The sequence below is a fragment of the Astatotilapia calliptera genome, chromosome 17 (assembly GCF_900246225.1).
Source record: "Astatotilapia calliptera chromosome 17, fAstCal1.2, whole genome shotgun sequence".
Lineage (NCBI taxonomy): Eukaryota > Metazoa > Chordata > Actinopteri > Cichliformes > Cichlidae > Astatotilapia > Astatotilapia calliptera.
Genome location: NC_039318.1, coordinates 17451802 through 17469170, shown reverse-complemented (window position 1 = coordinate 17469170; position 17369 = coordinate 17451802). Strand labels below are relative to the sequence as shown.

Sequence of the window (17369 nt, the reverse complement as noted above, 5' to 3'; positions counted from 1 at the left end):
CACTAGCATAGGGCTCCAAATCTGGGACTCTCCACCATTTGCTCTTGGAACTGAAGAAGCTTCTCGGATGAGAGTCGAAACGTCTTCAAGAAAACTAACGAAGTCCAGATGCTTTCTAAGCTCATTAGACGATAGAAAATGTTAGAATGAAAAGATTGCATTTCTTAAATAAAAATTTGCCTCAAGAAAAGGGCACTTGGGGCACCCATCAGGAAAGGGGCAGGCGCTCAAGCCCCTTCCGCCCCCCACCAGCACGTGGCTGATGTGGAACACAGGTTATGTACGACCGCAACCATCCCCTCGTGATTATAACTTGCGCACCTACAAGGTTTTTTACGGTTCAATATGCGTTCGCAGTTCGTCATGGTGCCTTTAGGTGAACCTCTTAAATTCTGTAATCCAAACTGCAAGATCGCTTACAAGGCTTTTCTGGGGGGTTTATTTCCCTTTGCTGGGATAAACATATCTATAACCATTTTGGTGTTCCTGTTGATAAAGTTTATTATAATTTAATGCTAAAATCAATAAGGTAGCTTCTAAATATTTCATTTTTACCACCAAATTTCATTTTTTTTATTTAACACATCAACAGGACTGTTTGTAATAACCTTCATTTTTTACAAAAAATAAAATGAAAATGCAAAGTACACACTAATATACAGACATAGTTACACACTTCAAAGGATCTAACAACCAAGCGGTTATCAGCCGCCATTAATTATTAACCTCATATTCTTGTTCAGTTTGTCACAGCAGGCAAGCTGACAGTGATCATTTACGGATTTTTACAACTGCAACATTTTGAAATGATTACATCCTAGAAATCACTGAGCATGAGCACAAATTCAAAGAAAAAATTTAAAACTTGTTTTCTGCAAACACCACCACACTGTTATTAAAAATGTTTTTGGATACACGTGTGGTTGTTTTCAAGTTATATGGCTGCAGTATTCCTGAATTTACGAGGTGCCCTTAAAGGCACCATGATGAATTGCGCTGGTATATTGAACCGTATAGGTGCGCAAATTATTCTGGTGTGACTGCGTGACCGGTCAATAAGAGAGAGTCATAAAGATATTTAATATTTCTATTTCTTTATGTTATACTCTTATCTTAAATCCTGTTCACTACAAACTATTTATCAATACAAGCAAATATATTAGGCATAACACACACACACACACACACACACACACACACACACACACACACACACACACACACACACACACACACACACACACACACACAAACGCAATGTTTTGGCACCAGGAGCAGCAGTGGAAAATTTCTGCTGCTGAGCCGGAGAGAAAAGCTGTATGGACGTTGTTGGGCTCACGTGCACGCAGTTTAAACATCCAGCTGTGACTCATTTTGCTTCCAGGAGTTTTACTTTCGTTGGAAGAGAGAGAGAATTTATAAAAGCTTTCCCAGACCTTAAACATCAACAGCCGTATAGACTGTTTTTTTTTTTTTGAGTGTGTAAAAACAGTGCAGAAAAAAATCCACTGAGTCTGTGGTCATTGTTACACAATATGCAGCTTTGAGGAAAACAGACCAGTAATGAGAAAGGGAAATGATAAGTATTCTTGTCATTTTTATATTCTTTTGCTCTCCTTTTTCAAAATAACTGTTTTACTAATTGGCTACTTTTTCATGTACAGTAGCCTAAACACTTTTATTAATACACCATACTTGGGAATAACACGAGTTGACACAAAGTGCTTTTGTGGTTGCTGGCAGTTCATCAGACTATGTCTCGCTGTAGCAAATGAACTGTTAATAGTAAGAAAATATGGGAAAGAGAGGGAAAACCTGGAACTAAATACCAGAGCTGTCCTGTGAAATGGAATGTGTGGGAGGACTCAACAGAGAAACTGACAAACACACACACTGAAACTAAGTCATGTGAACCTGACGCTGGGACTGGGGATAAAGAGATAACTAACACAACAAAACAAAAAATCAAGAACTATAAATAACAAACTAAGAAACTAGAACATTAATTATGTTAACCTTTCAAAGAAATAAATACCAAGTCCAGAACAAAATTCAAAATGCTGAGTCAAAGACTCAGAACCATGACAGCTCTCCCTTAACTCCAGCTCGCCCTCAAAGCGGTGAGGGGGCGGGAGATACGAAGCTCAGCACAGAGGAAAGATTACAAACAGATTGAATCTGCTTATCTGATATTTAATCATATATATATATTTTCTGTCACCAAACAACATCTGAAGGTTCCTTTTTTATTTATTTTTTTATTCCACAGATATGATATTACTGATATATGATATATTACCCTTCTATCCCCAGTGTATATGTAGCCTGTGTCCATTCCCTCTGTCTTTATCAGGTCATGTCCCATTAGATTAATTGATTGATTTAGTATAGGTGGTTTAGACTAACACCAGCTCTATAACTGAAAGTTGTGAGGAGGGTTTGAGGCTGAAGGCGTCTTCTCTGGCGTGTCGTCCAGCAGCTCGTAGGCAGGTGGCTGGTCCATCCACTGGCAGTTCAACCTGATGCTCGTGTTATACATCTGATAGATCAGCAGTGATGACAGCACCATGCCGAAGAGCTACACACAAACAACAGTTAATAAAGACTGACATGATGATGTTTGTCACTCATGCACTCTGTGTCACGATCCTGGGTCTTAGGACCCAGTGTTTTGAGTTCTAGTTCATTTTGATGTTTATAGTATGTTTAGCTCATTAGGCCTCCTATGTTCATTTGCTTATTAGTTCCCCCTTGTGTTTCAACCCATGTTAAGTCTCCCCTGCCCTTCATGTCTCTCTGTGCCCCCTCTGTTCTGTTTATGGTGTGTCTTTGCATGTTTGAGTTTCTTGTTTTGTCACCCTGCATTGTGCATTATGTTCTCATGGTTGGTCTTTTGTTACTCCCTCTAGTCTAGTCTCTTGTGTTCAAAGCTGAGTATTTCCCTCTGTGTATTTTGGTTCTTAGACCTCTGCCTTATGGTTTGTCTCTGTTTCTTAGTTGCTGTCTCCACTGTGTCTAGTTCGCGTCTCTGTGTGATACTTCCTGTTTTACTTTGAAGGTCCATGCCTCATGTGAGTGTTTCTAGTTTTGCGTCTCTGTCTCGTCCAGTCCTGATTTCTCCCAGCTGTGCTCCCCTTCTGCGTCTCATTCCCTCCTTATCCCTCTGTGTATTTAAGCTCTGTGTTTCTCTTTGTCAGTGTCGTAGTCTCCCTCATAGCTGTGTGAGTTTCCCCTGTGGCTCCTCGTGCTTTAGTCTCCCCAGTTTAAGTTTAGTACTGTTTTTTGTGTTTCACTTTATGCCAGCATTAAAGCTGTGTTTTTGAGTTTAGGTTTTGTCTCCGTGAGTTTGCGTTTGGGTCCTCTCCTGCCTGCCACACAGCTGAACCATGACACTCTGTGGTGAAGATGAGTTTACCCAAGCTAAAGGATCATAGCAGGAAAAAGTTTACTATTCCAGTGCTGAAAAGTTGGTGTATTTCCAAAGTTCTGAATCAGCTCTTTCTTTTAAAAAAAACATTCTCTGTAAATATTTCTAAGTATTTGTTAAGAGCACACATCATTCAGCATTACCTGGGCTGTCAGAGATGTGGACATAAATCATTTCAAAATGCTTTTTTACGGTTTTGGAGGAGATTTAAATACAAGGCAAGAAAACATTAAAAAAGCAGAGCTATGGTGACATAACACATTTTACTTTAATGAATAACTCACTGTTAGAACAAAGAGACCAAAGATCACGCCCAGGGTGATGTTGGCATTTCTTACAACCCTGCTGCTGATGATGGGAAAGCAGGGCTGAAGACAGAGAGACAAACACATATAAACTCTGACTGCAGTGACAGGAAAAGGAATTTTTTTCAGGGGATCAGGAAACAGATAACACTTACCTCCATTATTTCATAATCACATATCTGTTAAAACTTCTTTAAAATTGTCAGAGAGAGCATTGGCCTTGATGTGAACGTTGAAGGTATACACTTTTTATATGTTCACACCTGTGTATCAAGTGATAACTTTAATTTTAGCATTTAGCAGCTCTCACCTGTGTGAAGACAGACTTCTTCTGCCAGAAAAGGTTCAACAGGAAGTTCTAAAAACACAGGAAACAAACTCAGGAGTCATTTTGTTTGTCTTTCAGTTGGAACCATTTCAGAAAGCGTCAACACCTCACATGAAACTGAGTTAATACAATAACTCTGCAAGTTATTAGTGTCTCAGCTTCTTTTACTCACTGTGTAGCTGACTGTCTGACATTCCTCTACATCCTGTTTGCACAGGCAGGAATCAGGGATGCTGTTCTCCCAGTCTTTGTAGCCAAACAGACCACAGCAGTGCAACTAAACACGGACGGGAAGAAGAGCTACAAGCTGCAGTGTTATTTACACCACACAGTGCAGAACAAACCACACAGAACTCGGTGCTGGTGACTGCTGCCACATCAAAAATAATACTGAATAATACAGAGCATATCTTGTGGAAGTCAGAAATCTTAAAGCTCTGGCTTTCCTTTTGCTCCTGGACTCAAAGTATTGTGCTATACTGCCTGACAGTGTGATAGGTGCTTACTGATGTCTGTAGTCTTTCAACCTGATCCCTGATGTCACCTGAAGCCTGATCCAGTGGCAAAAGCAAACGAAACCTTTCCTCCATCACATGCCCCAACTGAAAAATCACACAGGAGTGTGTTTATTAGTTCATAATAATCTATAAAACATCAAACAACCTGCATTTGATGACATTTTACTCAAATTAAAATTGTGCATGTCTGCTCAAAACTAGTGGAAACAAAAGCAATCAATACTAGGGTAGACAAAGAAAAGAAATCAATGCTAAAATTACTATTGGTCTGGATACTCATTTGGATCAGTATCAGTGCCGCAGACAGACAGTTCATCCTGACCTCACCACCAGCTGAAGCTGACTTTCATAACAGCGAATAACTCTTTATGATGAATTTTAAGAGGTCAGTAAAGCTCCCATCTCAACAGCACTCAACAGTTATCAGTAACCAATGTTCCCTCTAAGCTGCGCGCATGCGCAATTGCGCACTGCTGGCACGGTCTCTGTGCACAGAAAATCTGCGTTGCGCACAAAAAAAAAACTATCCTGAACTGAAATTAAAATAAATACGTTAACAATTCATTCTGTTCTGCAGTGTTAGTCAGTAAGTGACTGGCTGCTCCAGTATGGGATTAGAATGATGCCACCTTATCCCATAGTCTAGCCAATGCATTCACATACGCAGCTAATCAACGTTGACAGGCTATGACAGCGTCCTTATGTTCCCACACCGGTGTTTTAGCTAGCAAAGCGGCGTGGCTGATGTGGAGTGAAGCCACGTTAATGACAACGTGTACAACCATTTTAGATGTGAGCAGGACAGACGGAACAATTGACGGAAAAAGTGTGGACTTTATACCAGTTTTTAAATTGTGTTGATAGGCCACGTAAAACCATAGTTATGATAAAAATATCTGCAATGTTTGTTTTTTTTCTTGAATACTTTCGTTGTTTATATTTACTGCGGGAAGAAACGGTAAAAACAGTGTTTTATAAGGAAAGCGCTCGAAAGCCCTCTCCGCCTGTGAGCAAAAACAAAACCACCCCCTTGCGCCCCTCGCTTTTCCTATTGGTAGAAAAATGTACCATGTCGACTAATCAAAAAATGATATGGCAACATGGCATTTAGATGTTTAGGAAGGGGGAAGTTTTAGGAGTGACGGCGGTGTTTTGAGATGTGAGAGATTTGTGATGTTTAGCGCAAATCTTGTGTAGTTAGTGTGTAGTGTAGTCAATAGTTCTGTTGTGTGTGTCAGAACAATGAGGCGACTGCTGAATGTTACAGGTGTTACAGGAGTGATACATGGTCTGCCTGCATTTGGTAAATGGCCTGCATTTGTATAGCGCTTTTCTAGTCCATAGGACCCCAAAGCGCTTTACACTACATTCAGTCATTCACCCATTCACACACACATTCACACACTGGCGATGGCAAGCTACATTGTAGCCACAGCTGCCCTGGGGCGCACTGACAGAGGTGAGGCTGCCGGACACAGGCGCCACTGGGCCCTCTGACCACCACCAGTAGGCAAACATGGGGTTAGTATCTTGCCCAAGGATATTTGGCATGCAGCCAGGATGCAGCCTGGGATCGAACCACCAACCTTCTGATTACATCTCCTGTTGTCAGGCCTGCAGGTATCAGGCTGCAGAGCATCCTGACCAACTGTATAACAGTCTGGTATGGGAACTGCTCTGCCTCGGACCGAAAGGCGTTGCAGAGGGTCGTGAAAACTGCCCAGCGCATCGCACCACTTCCTGCCATAAAAGACATCTACAGGAAGCGGTGTCTGAAAAGGGCTGGGAAAATCATCAAAGACCCCAGTCACCCATCACATGGACTCTTCACCCTCCTGCCCTCTGGGAGGCGCCACAGGAGCCTCCGGACTAAGACCACCAGGTACCGGAACAGCTTCTTCCCCACAGCTGTCAGACTCCTGAACTCTGCCTCCTGACATCTGACCAGTGTTGGTCAAGTTACTTGAAAAAAGTAATCAGTAATTAATTACTGATTACTCCCCCCAAAAAGTAATCCCGTTACTTTACTGATTACTTATTTTCAAAAGTAATTAATTACTTAGTTACTTAGTTACTTTTTAAAAACACGATTTACAACCTGAAGAGGTGATAAAGTGATAGATCTTTCAGCCCAATTCTACTTTTTCTACATAATCCATCATACAAAATGTAATCAAATGGAAAAGTCTCTTTTTTTAACTTGTTTTATCAGTTTTAATCTTTTAACTTTATGCATCAAGCAAAACATTTAATTATATGCAACATTCTCTGACTTGAATAAATTAGTTTAACATTTAAACCTATTTTCTACACATTCCAGCACATAAAATAAAATATTTTTTGTGTTTTCACTCACTCTTTCAAACAGATGCAAGTAAAACACAACAGAAAATAAATAAAGTCAAAGACTCAGCGGTCCTTTTGCTCTATTTTCACCTGTAAAGCAGGAGCAGGGTAGGCGGAGGGTTACCCTGGTGTAGGTGTGCTGCGGTCAGTTGAAGAATCCGCGCGAGTGTCTCTGTGAGTTTCCCATCACGTCGTAGCTACTTGGTGCTTGCTCGGAAGTTTAGGGGTTTTTTTCGCTGTAAAAAGAAGTTTTCTTCCCACGCACGATGGACGCTAATGTTTTTGTCACTTTTTATGGAATCAAACTCAAAGTAAGGTCAGTACTTCCACACTTTAAACGCTGCACGCTCATACTCTCTCCCGCACTCGATATATTATCCATTGTTGATCTGCACACAGCTGCTGTCACCAACGTCGCACTTGCTTACGTCACTGTCATGAGACATTCTCGCAAAAAAAATCACGGTTTTAGTAACGCAGTAACGCAGCGTTCCTACGGGAAAGTAACGGTAATCTAATTACCGATTTTGCAATAGTAATCCCTTACTTTACTCGTTACTTGAAAAAAGTAATCAGATTACAGTAACGCGTTACAAGTAACGCGTTACTGCCCATCTCTGCATCTGACCCACGTTAAACTCATGGACTGAACATACACACACCCACAATGGACAACTGTACCCTCAAACACACAATAATAACATGGACTGAACCACCACTCACAACCACTAGCACTTTAGCCTCTGTAGAAACTATCCACATATCTCACTTATCTTAACTGCACTACTGTATAGCTCTGTGTAAATAATCATTCTGTACATTCGATAATCTTTAATCCTACAACTGTTTACAACTTGCACAGTTCCCATTTCTGTATAGCTGTATATCTCAGATTCTGTAAAGTTATTTATTTCATATTCTGTATAGTTTTTCATATTTATATCCTGTTCATAGCCTGTACATAGCTTGTACTCACTACAGCCTGTACATACTTATAGTTATAGAATATTCACAACATACTTCATACCGTGTACATTATAACATACCATAATAGACCCATTTCTGTAATATACTCACATATCTATATTATTGCTAATATATGTTGTAATATATCTATATCACTAAAGCACTTCTGGATGGATGCAAACTGCATTTTGTTGCCCTGTGCATGTGCAATGACAATAAAGTTGAATTCTATTCTATTCTATTCTATTCTATTCTGTTGTTCTCCTTTATCTTATAGTGGAGAGAAATTATGTTTTGGAGTGGCACAAATAATTTGTGTGGCATCAAATTTGATACAGAACACCTGATTGTTCTGTAAATAGTTTGACATTAAATAAATAGCTGCAAAACACTTTGTTTTTTGCAAAACTCACTGTTTTGAAGAAGTAATTATATAATTAATTGCCCAACATTGGTCTTTAAATAATGTATTTTGCAGACAGAGAGTTACAGGACTCTCTCCCAGACCACAGACTCATAATACAAGTCAGAGCTTCATAAAAACAAAACAAAACAAAGTTGTACAACTTTGTTTTGTTTTTGTTTTTCTGTGGAAAACACGTGTTTTCAAAATTGGAGTTTAAGTTATTTTTACTTCCAATAGTGTTAACATACTACACAGGTCATGAACAAGATTTTTTTTAAATTTTCAATGTAAGTGGGCTAAAGCAGTTAATTAAAAGTAGTCTAACATAAATGTAAACGCTGTAATTTGATTATTTTAATAAACCATGTAACTTGGATGGATTCGATGCTGGCGTGACCACAGTGCACACGTCTGCTGTTGCTCACAGTGCTTCAAGGGATCACTCAGGGAGTTTGTGTGTTCGCTCAGACACATGGAAAATTAGAGGGAACATTGTCAGTAACATTTGCCGTTTAGCCATTAGCAGTTACCCAACAGCCACATTAGCCATCTGCTACATTGGATTAAGCTACCGGCTAATAATAAAACGTTCAGTGTTGGAGCTAGAGAGCAAATGTCATCAGCTGTGCCTGTCTGAAACATTAATACTATTAATTTACAGGATAAACAATTATTTGCGTTTAATTTTTCTTGAGAAAAAAGGGAAACATCTGCTATACCTCTAAAAAATAAACTTTATAGGTCCTGTAACTTTTTCTTCCACTTTGTACTCAAACTCAGGTCCCCCCACACACTTTCCTAATTAACTTTGAGATAACCCAACAGAACCCAAGTGGTGTGCTGTTAGCACTCTTCATACTTTTTGGTAAATTACTGTTGTGGTTAAAATGCATTTCTTCTTTCAGGATGTCAACTCTGACAAGGTCCATGTAGCACAATGAAAAACCTCCATGTTTCTGATGTTCCTGCATGAACCTGGGATCTGTTTGTGTTTTGTTGGGAATGCTGAGTTTGAGGGAGAAGCTTCGTTGCTGAATGTTGAATACAGAACCAACACAGTAAAAAGAAACCGGGTCCTTACGTTTGGTCGGGCTGCAGCAGTGATAGCTCCAGCTCTGAGCATCAGCAGACTTCCAATGAACGTGCACAGCAGGAACTGCAGAGAAGGAACCAAAGAGATGCTGCCTCAGCTTCTATATGTAAATACCTTTGTTGCATTTTGTTTTATTTTGGTTGTAGTTTTCTATTTTGTATCTAACCACATCAACATGGGGCTTTTAAGGAGCAGGAGAGACGTGGGAGAAAGATAACTCTGTTCATCTGATTTTCAGAAATAAGAATGATGTGGGGTGCATTATCTCAAATTCTTTTCTAAAGTACAGCTTTCATGAACTATAATAATATGTCATGCTGTTTTATTTTGGATAAAGAGAAAGAAACTTAGCAGTAAATAAGTAACTTATATCAATAAGTAATAAATACATGAATCAATAAATATGATCCAATGTGATTATGTGTTCTGCACAATGAGCACTTTCACTGTCTTCACATGAAATATATTTTAAGGTAAAACTTTTGTACTTTTTAATTAAGTAAAAAGTAGAATTTGTTTCACTACTTTACAAAATCTCCATGCTGCTCTTATTTCCGATTAAATAGTCTCATTAAAAAGCAGTATGCTGAAGCATTTTTTAAAAATATGAATCTGGATTCAAGTGACAGAAATTCTTCAGTTTTCAGTGTTTTATTATCAAAATCAATCAAAATTTCCATTAAACAAAAAAAAAGGTGGATGCTGGTAGTTTTAGTTTGGTTAACAATGGGAGAATTTACAAAAAGAAAAGAAAAATGCAAATGGAAACAGTCGAGAAAATGATAATTGGTGTATATTTGTTATTGATTATTTATGATTATATTATTTCCAATATGTATTTCTCTTCTTAGCTGACATTAATAACTTGCCTCAGGCTATGCTGGCTGGTGACAGAAGGACCAAATTATCACCACCTTCCTGTCTGTGGCTTGGAAGCAAAGAAAAGACCTTTGGGATGACCCAAGATCAGGGAACGACCCAGCTTTGGTTCCACTATAGCGCCAAAATGTAACCTACTTACTCCCCAGATGTTTTATATTACTTTACTTTGGGGTTCATGGCAAACATTAAGTGAATAAAAAGTTCAAATCTTTAAAACTGTATAGGTGACATTGGGTGCTTTTGACAAGGTTGTAAAAAAGTGGAATGAGGTAGATATTACAACAAATATACACCTCGGATCTGCATGAACCCTAGTGATTAGGATGGGGGTTAAGGCCTTCCCTTTAAGTCAGCTTTATTATAAGTGTTATTAGGGATATCCCCTCTGTGACATCATACAGCTCCAAGAGCTGGAAAAACAGACTCCATGTAAGCTAAAAGTTAACAGGGATGTTCAAGTAATGTACATGTGACAGAAAATAACAGATGGCAGAAGTGAGAACAAAACTCTTTCATGCTTCAGTTTACCTGAAAAATTACTAATATTTGTCAGTCAGCAGCCATTGAGTTTTTGCTCACCACAGTTAGGCTCATCAGATTTGCCGTGTGGGCTCCGTGAGCCCCCAAGATGCTGATCACCACGGTAACGGAGGCAAAGATGTAAAGGTGGGTTGTCTGAACAACCTGAATGAAGAATAGTTTTATGCTTGATTAGTGCTTCATAACAAACAGCTGTGTGTGTGTGTGTGTGTGTGTGTGTGTGTGTGTGTGTGTGTGTGTGTGTGTGTGTGTGTGTGTGTGTGTGTGTGCTACTTACATTGTCATGATAACATTTAAACAGCAGAGCCGGAGTTGTAATGAGTCCCACTATGAGCTGAAACACAGCAGAGCAGCATATCATCCAAGGAAGTTTCAACAAAAGGGGAATCCTGTGTTTTCTGGGCTGTGTACAAGTGTAAACCAACACCATTTAATTTTCTACGTTTATGTCTGAGATGGAACCTTATTATGGAGTCGTGGTCCTCGAGTCTCTCGTGCTGGCTCGCCTTTCCTGTGTGTTTTTCTATAGTTGTTTTCTCCCTTTGTCTGTATACCATGTTTACATATCTTTGTGGGGACCAAAAATTGGAACGTGACTATACTTGTGGGGACTGACAGTCCCTTATGGGGACAAAATGTCCGTCGTGACGAGTTTGAAGGTATTTTTAAGACTCAAAATGTGGTTTAAGTGTCAGGGTTACATTTAGGTTATGGGTAGGGTTAGGCATTCATTTTTGATGGTTAGGGTAAGCGGCTAGGGAAAGCATTATGTCAATTAGATGTCCCCACTAAGAAATGAAAACAACTCTGTGTGTGCTCCCCCATGTCTCCACCTTCCTGCTGGAACGCTGAGCAGCTGTGGGGGTTAGGGCTAAGACTACTCACCTGCTGAGTGAGCAGTTATCAGGCTTCCTGCTTAAGGCGCGTTGTGTTGGCCCAGGTCCGCTCACGGCCTCCATCTTGTTGTGGAGTCTGTTTTTATGCTTTGGATAACTGGTCTGTCTGTGGCCATGAATACTGACCCCTGTGAGATCTGCTCTTTGTGCCCTTGAAACCGGCAATACCTGTTGCCGCTGTTGGAACTCAAATGCCTCACCACCATAGCTGGACTGGCCATTGGGCATTTGCCCGGTGGGCCGCTGATGATTTTTTGTTTTTATGGGCCGATGGATTTTTTTTATTTATTTTTTTTTAGGAAGGGTATATATAATGAAAGGTGTTGGATTGGCCAGTTGGTCATGATCGACTCTGGGCTGGACCAATTACAGCCGAGGAGGCCGAATGCACCCGCCCCCTTGTTTAGCAATCACGTGATTTTTCGCGCATTGCATGCCGGGAACAATCCAAGTACCGCATCAAATGCAAGCATTTGCAGCACCACAAACGTTCAATGCCGGTCCGTACAAAGACAGACTCGACGAAAAGACAAAGAAAAGATACGAGGAAAAAATCAAAGGAGTGAAAGGGTCAGACCCGTACGAGCACACAGAGTGGACAAAGGACGTTAGCGTGCTGCCCAACTTTCACCACACTCATATTTATAATTATACGGTTCTTGGAGTGAGTGCATACACTCGTGAAGTTTAGTAACTTCAGGTCACTGCAACAAGCCCAGGTACAGTTTACCGACGGATGGGTACAGGAACTTGAAATGCACCGTGTAGAACGAAAGACCATCGTACGAACAAAGGTAAGTTTACCAGTCTCACAAATCGTCGTCATAAATACACATTCGTTAACCGTTTATTAATATAACCTTTGAGCTCAACGGTAATTAATTAGTAGTGGAAATAATTTCTGGTTCATCACAGAAATGTAGCAGTGACAATAATATTGTATGCTGTAATCGCACTGGACAATTAGTGATACAAAACAACTGTTTTATCCTGTGAATAAAAGCATATGTTTTTGTCAATGTACCATAATAACAGAAGCGAAACGCAATATTGTGTCAGGACAATTCACTATTTATGCACAATAAATAAAGGAGCATAGCGCGACAATTTCTGTTCAGCGCCAGACTTGCTTGTAACCTATATCACCAATTATGTTAAGAAAAATGACGTATTAACTACTACAAAACTCTGACCTTTGTGGAAATGCTTGGAGCAGACTAACCTGTGAGCTGGAGTGTTCTGGGACGTTATATTTGGTATATCCAGACCATCCGTCGGCTCTTACTTCGGAAACATGGCTTAAAATATTTCTCTTCAACGACGTAATCCGATAAAAAAAAACAAACGATCGGCTTCCCGTGGCTGTCATGTGACCGGCTATTGCAGTTAATAATACAACAGCTTCTTGCCATTTTTTGTGTTTCTTTTTATCGCTGTGTAACTGAGTTCAATTGAAAGCCTGCGTGCGCTAGTACCTCTTGCCACAAGTTCCCAGAATCCTTTGCGGTTTTACCCCTGAATGACGTCACATTTTCAATCTTTATCCTGGTGGGCCGGTCTCTAGTCAAAATGCCCGGGCCGATTTTTTGTCCCAGTCCAGCCTTGCTCACCACCAACTTTGATTACTGCCTTTTCTTTCCTGGGTGATCATTCTGTTAGTTTCTAACACATGGTTTAAAAATCTAACTAGCCAACAAACAAGCTAAACCAAAGCTATTTGTCTTCCCTGCATGTCCTGATCTTCTTAAAGTTTTTGTACCTTTTTTCTGATTGCTTTGTGTTTTTCTGGACTCTTCAGCTATCGTGTGCTTTGCTGCAAACTCTAGCCATCATTGTTTTTAAGATTTTGATGGAGCTTACCTCTCAGCCCCTTTGCATTTTCATTTGCAGAGGAAACGATAAAATCATTCAAATGTTTTGATCAGTAGAACACCAGGCTGTCTGAAGTAGAACAGAATATCTGAAACTCCCCTTTAAAACAAATAGCAGCTTAATGTGACTGTAGAACGTGAAATTATATCCCTGTGCCTCTGAACAGATCATGTTCTAGCTTCAGACTGTCATAAAATTTACATGTTCAGATTGTTTGTATTGATTTATTTACTAGCTCTGTAGAGATGTGAATGTCAATAACTCAAAAATCCCGACTCATTGTGTGTCTTTACTGTTCTCTCTCTCATACCTTTCATCTTCTTAGAAAGAAAACAGAACCATTTCCCCCTTTTAAAATCCAGTTACTCACCAAAAAGAAGACGTTGAAGCCGAAGAAGAAATGTCTGAGAGAAGAGCTGACCTGACTCATGCTGCTGTATGATGAAGCATAAATGCATCAACACGTACTGTGATTCTGCATCCAGCGGTGGTTGGAAAAAGTGATAGTGCAAATGAATCTTGGAAAGCAAGAGAGAAGGGCAGGGCTTCCTGTAGAAGCTTCCTGTAGATTAGAAAGCTAATGAATTATTTGTCATGATGTGCTGTGCAGGCAGACAGGATTGGACCCAAACGCAGGACTAATAGAGGCAAAATGTGAACTCAAAAGTAGCTTTATTGCTGACCATGGCAAACCAAACAGAAACCCAATCTGGGAAGCTAGAACGAAAACACACAAGTAAACACCAGGAGAGACACAGCGGGGGACTAATGTTAACAACATGACAAAGGGAATTGGAGACAGGAGGAAGAAATTAGAGCTGACGAAACAAGGACAAGTAAAACTAGACTCACTGCACATAGGACTGGGACTATCAAAATAAAACAGGAAACAAGAGATAATTTACAAAGACGCAGACTTGATACTATTTTTTTTTTTTTTTGCCTGTCCCGTTTGGCTCTTTTGCCATCAGAATTGTTGTCTAAAGGCAAAGAAAGATGCCCAACGGATTTACTTTACCAGATTGACCATCCCAGCCTTGCCGTAATGGTCCATTTGATTCACCTTTTATTGTTTATTTTATTTTCACTTACTGAATACGGGACAGACTTGACTGGGGGAAAGAAAGGGAGAAAGAAAGAGGGAAAGAGAAACAGCTGAGAAGAGGGACGGGGGAGAAGGGCAAAAGACAAAAACCAACAGAACGGGCAGAGAAAGAAAAATGCATATATCAATCACCTGGATCACCTGCTGAGAAAGAAAAAAGAAAACAAGCAGAAGAGAACAAGAGTAATAGAATAAACAACATCACAATGATATATGGGAATATGACAGTAAATACTAAATATTAAACATTATTGTGCAGCACATAAGATCAACAGAACACAGTGTGCTTTGAGGTAGGAGCCAAAAAGGGTGTAGTTTGTGGGTGTGATCACCCGTGTGTACACCTGTGAGCATGGACGCGCTTGTTTTTTTAAAAGGTTCCTTCATGTAATGATCTGCTAGAGGGTGTGGGGGGGCCACAGCCCCGTCCTCCAGGGCATGAAGCAGGTATGGAGGAGATCAAAACTCCAGACATCCAGAGGCCCCCAGAACACAAGAGACCAAGGAAGACCAACAGAGGGGCAGCCGCGCCACTGTCCCAGTAAGAGCTGAGGAGAGTCCCAGATGAGGGCTCACTCAGCAGCCGCAGAGCAGAAGCCAGGGGGAGTTGCAGTGACGCGCCCGTGAGCTCCGCCGGCAGCCAGCCGTGCCTGAGTGACCGAGCCCCAGGCCGAGAGGCCGGGGGCACCCCACCTCCGAAGTGGCCCGAGCGAGCCCCAGGCTCCAGGCCCCGATAAGCGGCCGCCAAGGAGTGAGCCGGTGTGTACCTGGACGCCCACCCCCGGACACAAAGAACCACCAACGCACCGACACCTGAGGGAGTCCGCCACTGGCAGGGGAAGTGGTGGTAGGGGGAGATAGGCCTCCAAACCTTGGAGGGCCTGAGATGTCCCCAGAGAGGTGGCGCCTGACACCCAACCTGACATATAGACACAGAAATACAGGCACACACATATACAAACATCCATTCCCACCCTCATGCTCTCATATGCACTTACTCCACACTCAACCAACGTGGAGACAGACATAAAGAGACGCTGTACACACGATCACACTCCCCAAGCGTACTCTACAAACCGGGTCTAGGTACCCTTACCCCTGGAGCAGACTTGATACTAAACTAAAAGGGACACATGGACAAAACCTACGAACTAGAAATCACCAAACAAAGAACTAGAGTGCTAGAACGACAGAGAAAGAAACCTAAACACTAATAGTGATAACAATGATAAAAATCAAAACATCAAATCAGAAAACAAGTCATTTACAGCAAAGAAACCATAGAACAACAATAATAACAAACAAAACACTGGGTCACCGACCCAGGACCGTGACACTATTAAATATTAATAAAGAGACATCAGCACGGTCGAACAAAAACAAGAACAAAATTCATTGTGTTTTCTTAACATTCGTTTTTTTGAACAGGGTTTTTGTGATTGTGGTTTCTGAAATACTGAGTTTTCTTAAAATTTGGTGCATGAGCATAAATTTGATTTTCGAAAATGTTTTTTTTAAATGTACTTTACTTTTTTTTTTTTTTTTTTTTTTTGCCTGTCCCGTTTGGCTCTTTTGCCATCAGAATTGTTGTCTAAAGGCAAAGAAAGATGCCCAACGGATTTACTTTACCAAATTGACCATCCCAGCCTTGCCATAATGGTCCATTTGATTCACCTTTTATTGTTTATTTTATTTTCACTTACTGAATATGGGACAGACATGACTGGGGAAAAGAAGGGGAGAAAGAAAGAGGGAAAGAGAAACAGCTGAGAAGAGGGACGGGGGAGAAGGGCAAAAACCAAAAACCAACAGAATGAGCAGAAAAAGAAAAAAAAGAAGAAAAAAACTGCACCCACCCCACCATCCACTCTTCTTCCAGACTACATAAGACAATAAACACCCAGGCTGAGATCTTCCTCCACCTCTCTTGTATCTCCCCCTCCTGTAGAGAGAGCCCCTGAGGAGAGGAAAGCTCCTGCAAGATGTGACAATCTCCCCCACCAGTTGAAGAGCCCCCCAGGTGGCTCGATGCACCGGCGGCACCCCGCTCCAGGGCTGGGCCCCCATGCACCCACCCGCCCACAACCCCGGCAACACACCAACCAGGACCCAAGCCCCCGAGGCCCGGCCTGGGCCCCAGCCCAGAGACGGAGCGCCCCCAGAACCTCACGCCCATCCCGGACCCACCCAGGGGCAGCCAGGCTACCAGGTCAGTAACCCACGTCCGTCAGCACAGACCCTCCCCTAGTCCCGCTGCACGCAGCTGCGAGGAAACAGTCACCTGAGAGCCAACAGAGCCCCTAACCGGACATGACCGCTACCCCGGGTTGAGCCCCCCAAGGAAAATGCCTCCGGGGAACCCCCCGACGCCCTAAGCCTGTCCCTACCCCCACACCAATCACAACAGTGAAGGTGGGACCAAACTATGACCCCCCACCCCCACTAGGTGATGGAGCTGATCAAAGGAGCCCAGAGCAATTGATCTGATGTGGTGGCAGAGGCTGTATCAAGACTAATGTAATCTAATAGATAATTTCTATATTGGTTAGAATTAAGATTATTTTTATTTTTCCAGTTCATGAGGACTGTTTTCTTGGCTATGCATAGGGCAGTGAAGATCATATGGGCTATATTCTTTTCTGAAGTGACATTATCTAAGCTGCCCAACAAACACACTAAGGGGGA

The 17369-nt window shown here is 41.3% G+C and overlaps 1 protein-coding gene across 1 annotated transcript; it reads right to left on the bottom strand.

The window, feature by feature from the left end:
* Positions 1–2224: 2224 nt before the first annotated feature.
* On the bottom strand, positions 2225–14009 carry LOC113008583 (tetraspanin-8-like). Its single transcript, XM_026146054.1, has 9 exons — positions 13950–14009; positions 11089–11145; positions 10851–10955; positions 9378–9452; positions 4567–4662; positions 4233–4337; positions 4043–4090; positions 3712–3795; positions 2225–2578 (listed from the first exon to the last, which is right to left on the bottom strand). The coding sequence occupies exons 1-9, from the start codon at positions 14007–14009 to the stop codon at positions 2414–2416; spliced, it is 795 nt and encodes a 264-aa protein (XP_026001839.1). The 3' UTR covers positions 2225–2413.
* Between the last annotated feature and the right edge of the window lie 3360 nt (positions 14010–17369).

What these genes read in the sequence shown, in the direction of transcription:
- LOC113008583 (XM_026146054.1), bottom strand. Translation starts at nt 14,009, where the DNA reads ATGAGTCAGGTCAGCTCTTCTCTCAGACATTTCTTCTTCGGCTTCAAC. An exon ending in TTAAATGTTATCATGACAAT is followed by an intron (nt 10,956 to 11,088) that starts GTAAGTAGCACA and finishes TTCTTCATTCAG; the next exon opens with GTTGTTCAGACAACCCACCT. An exon ending in ATCTGATGAGCCTAACTGTG is followed by an intron (nt 9,453 to 10,850) that starts GTGAGCAAAAAC and finishes CCTTCTCTGCAG; the next exon opens with TTCCTGCTGTGCACGTTCAT.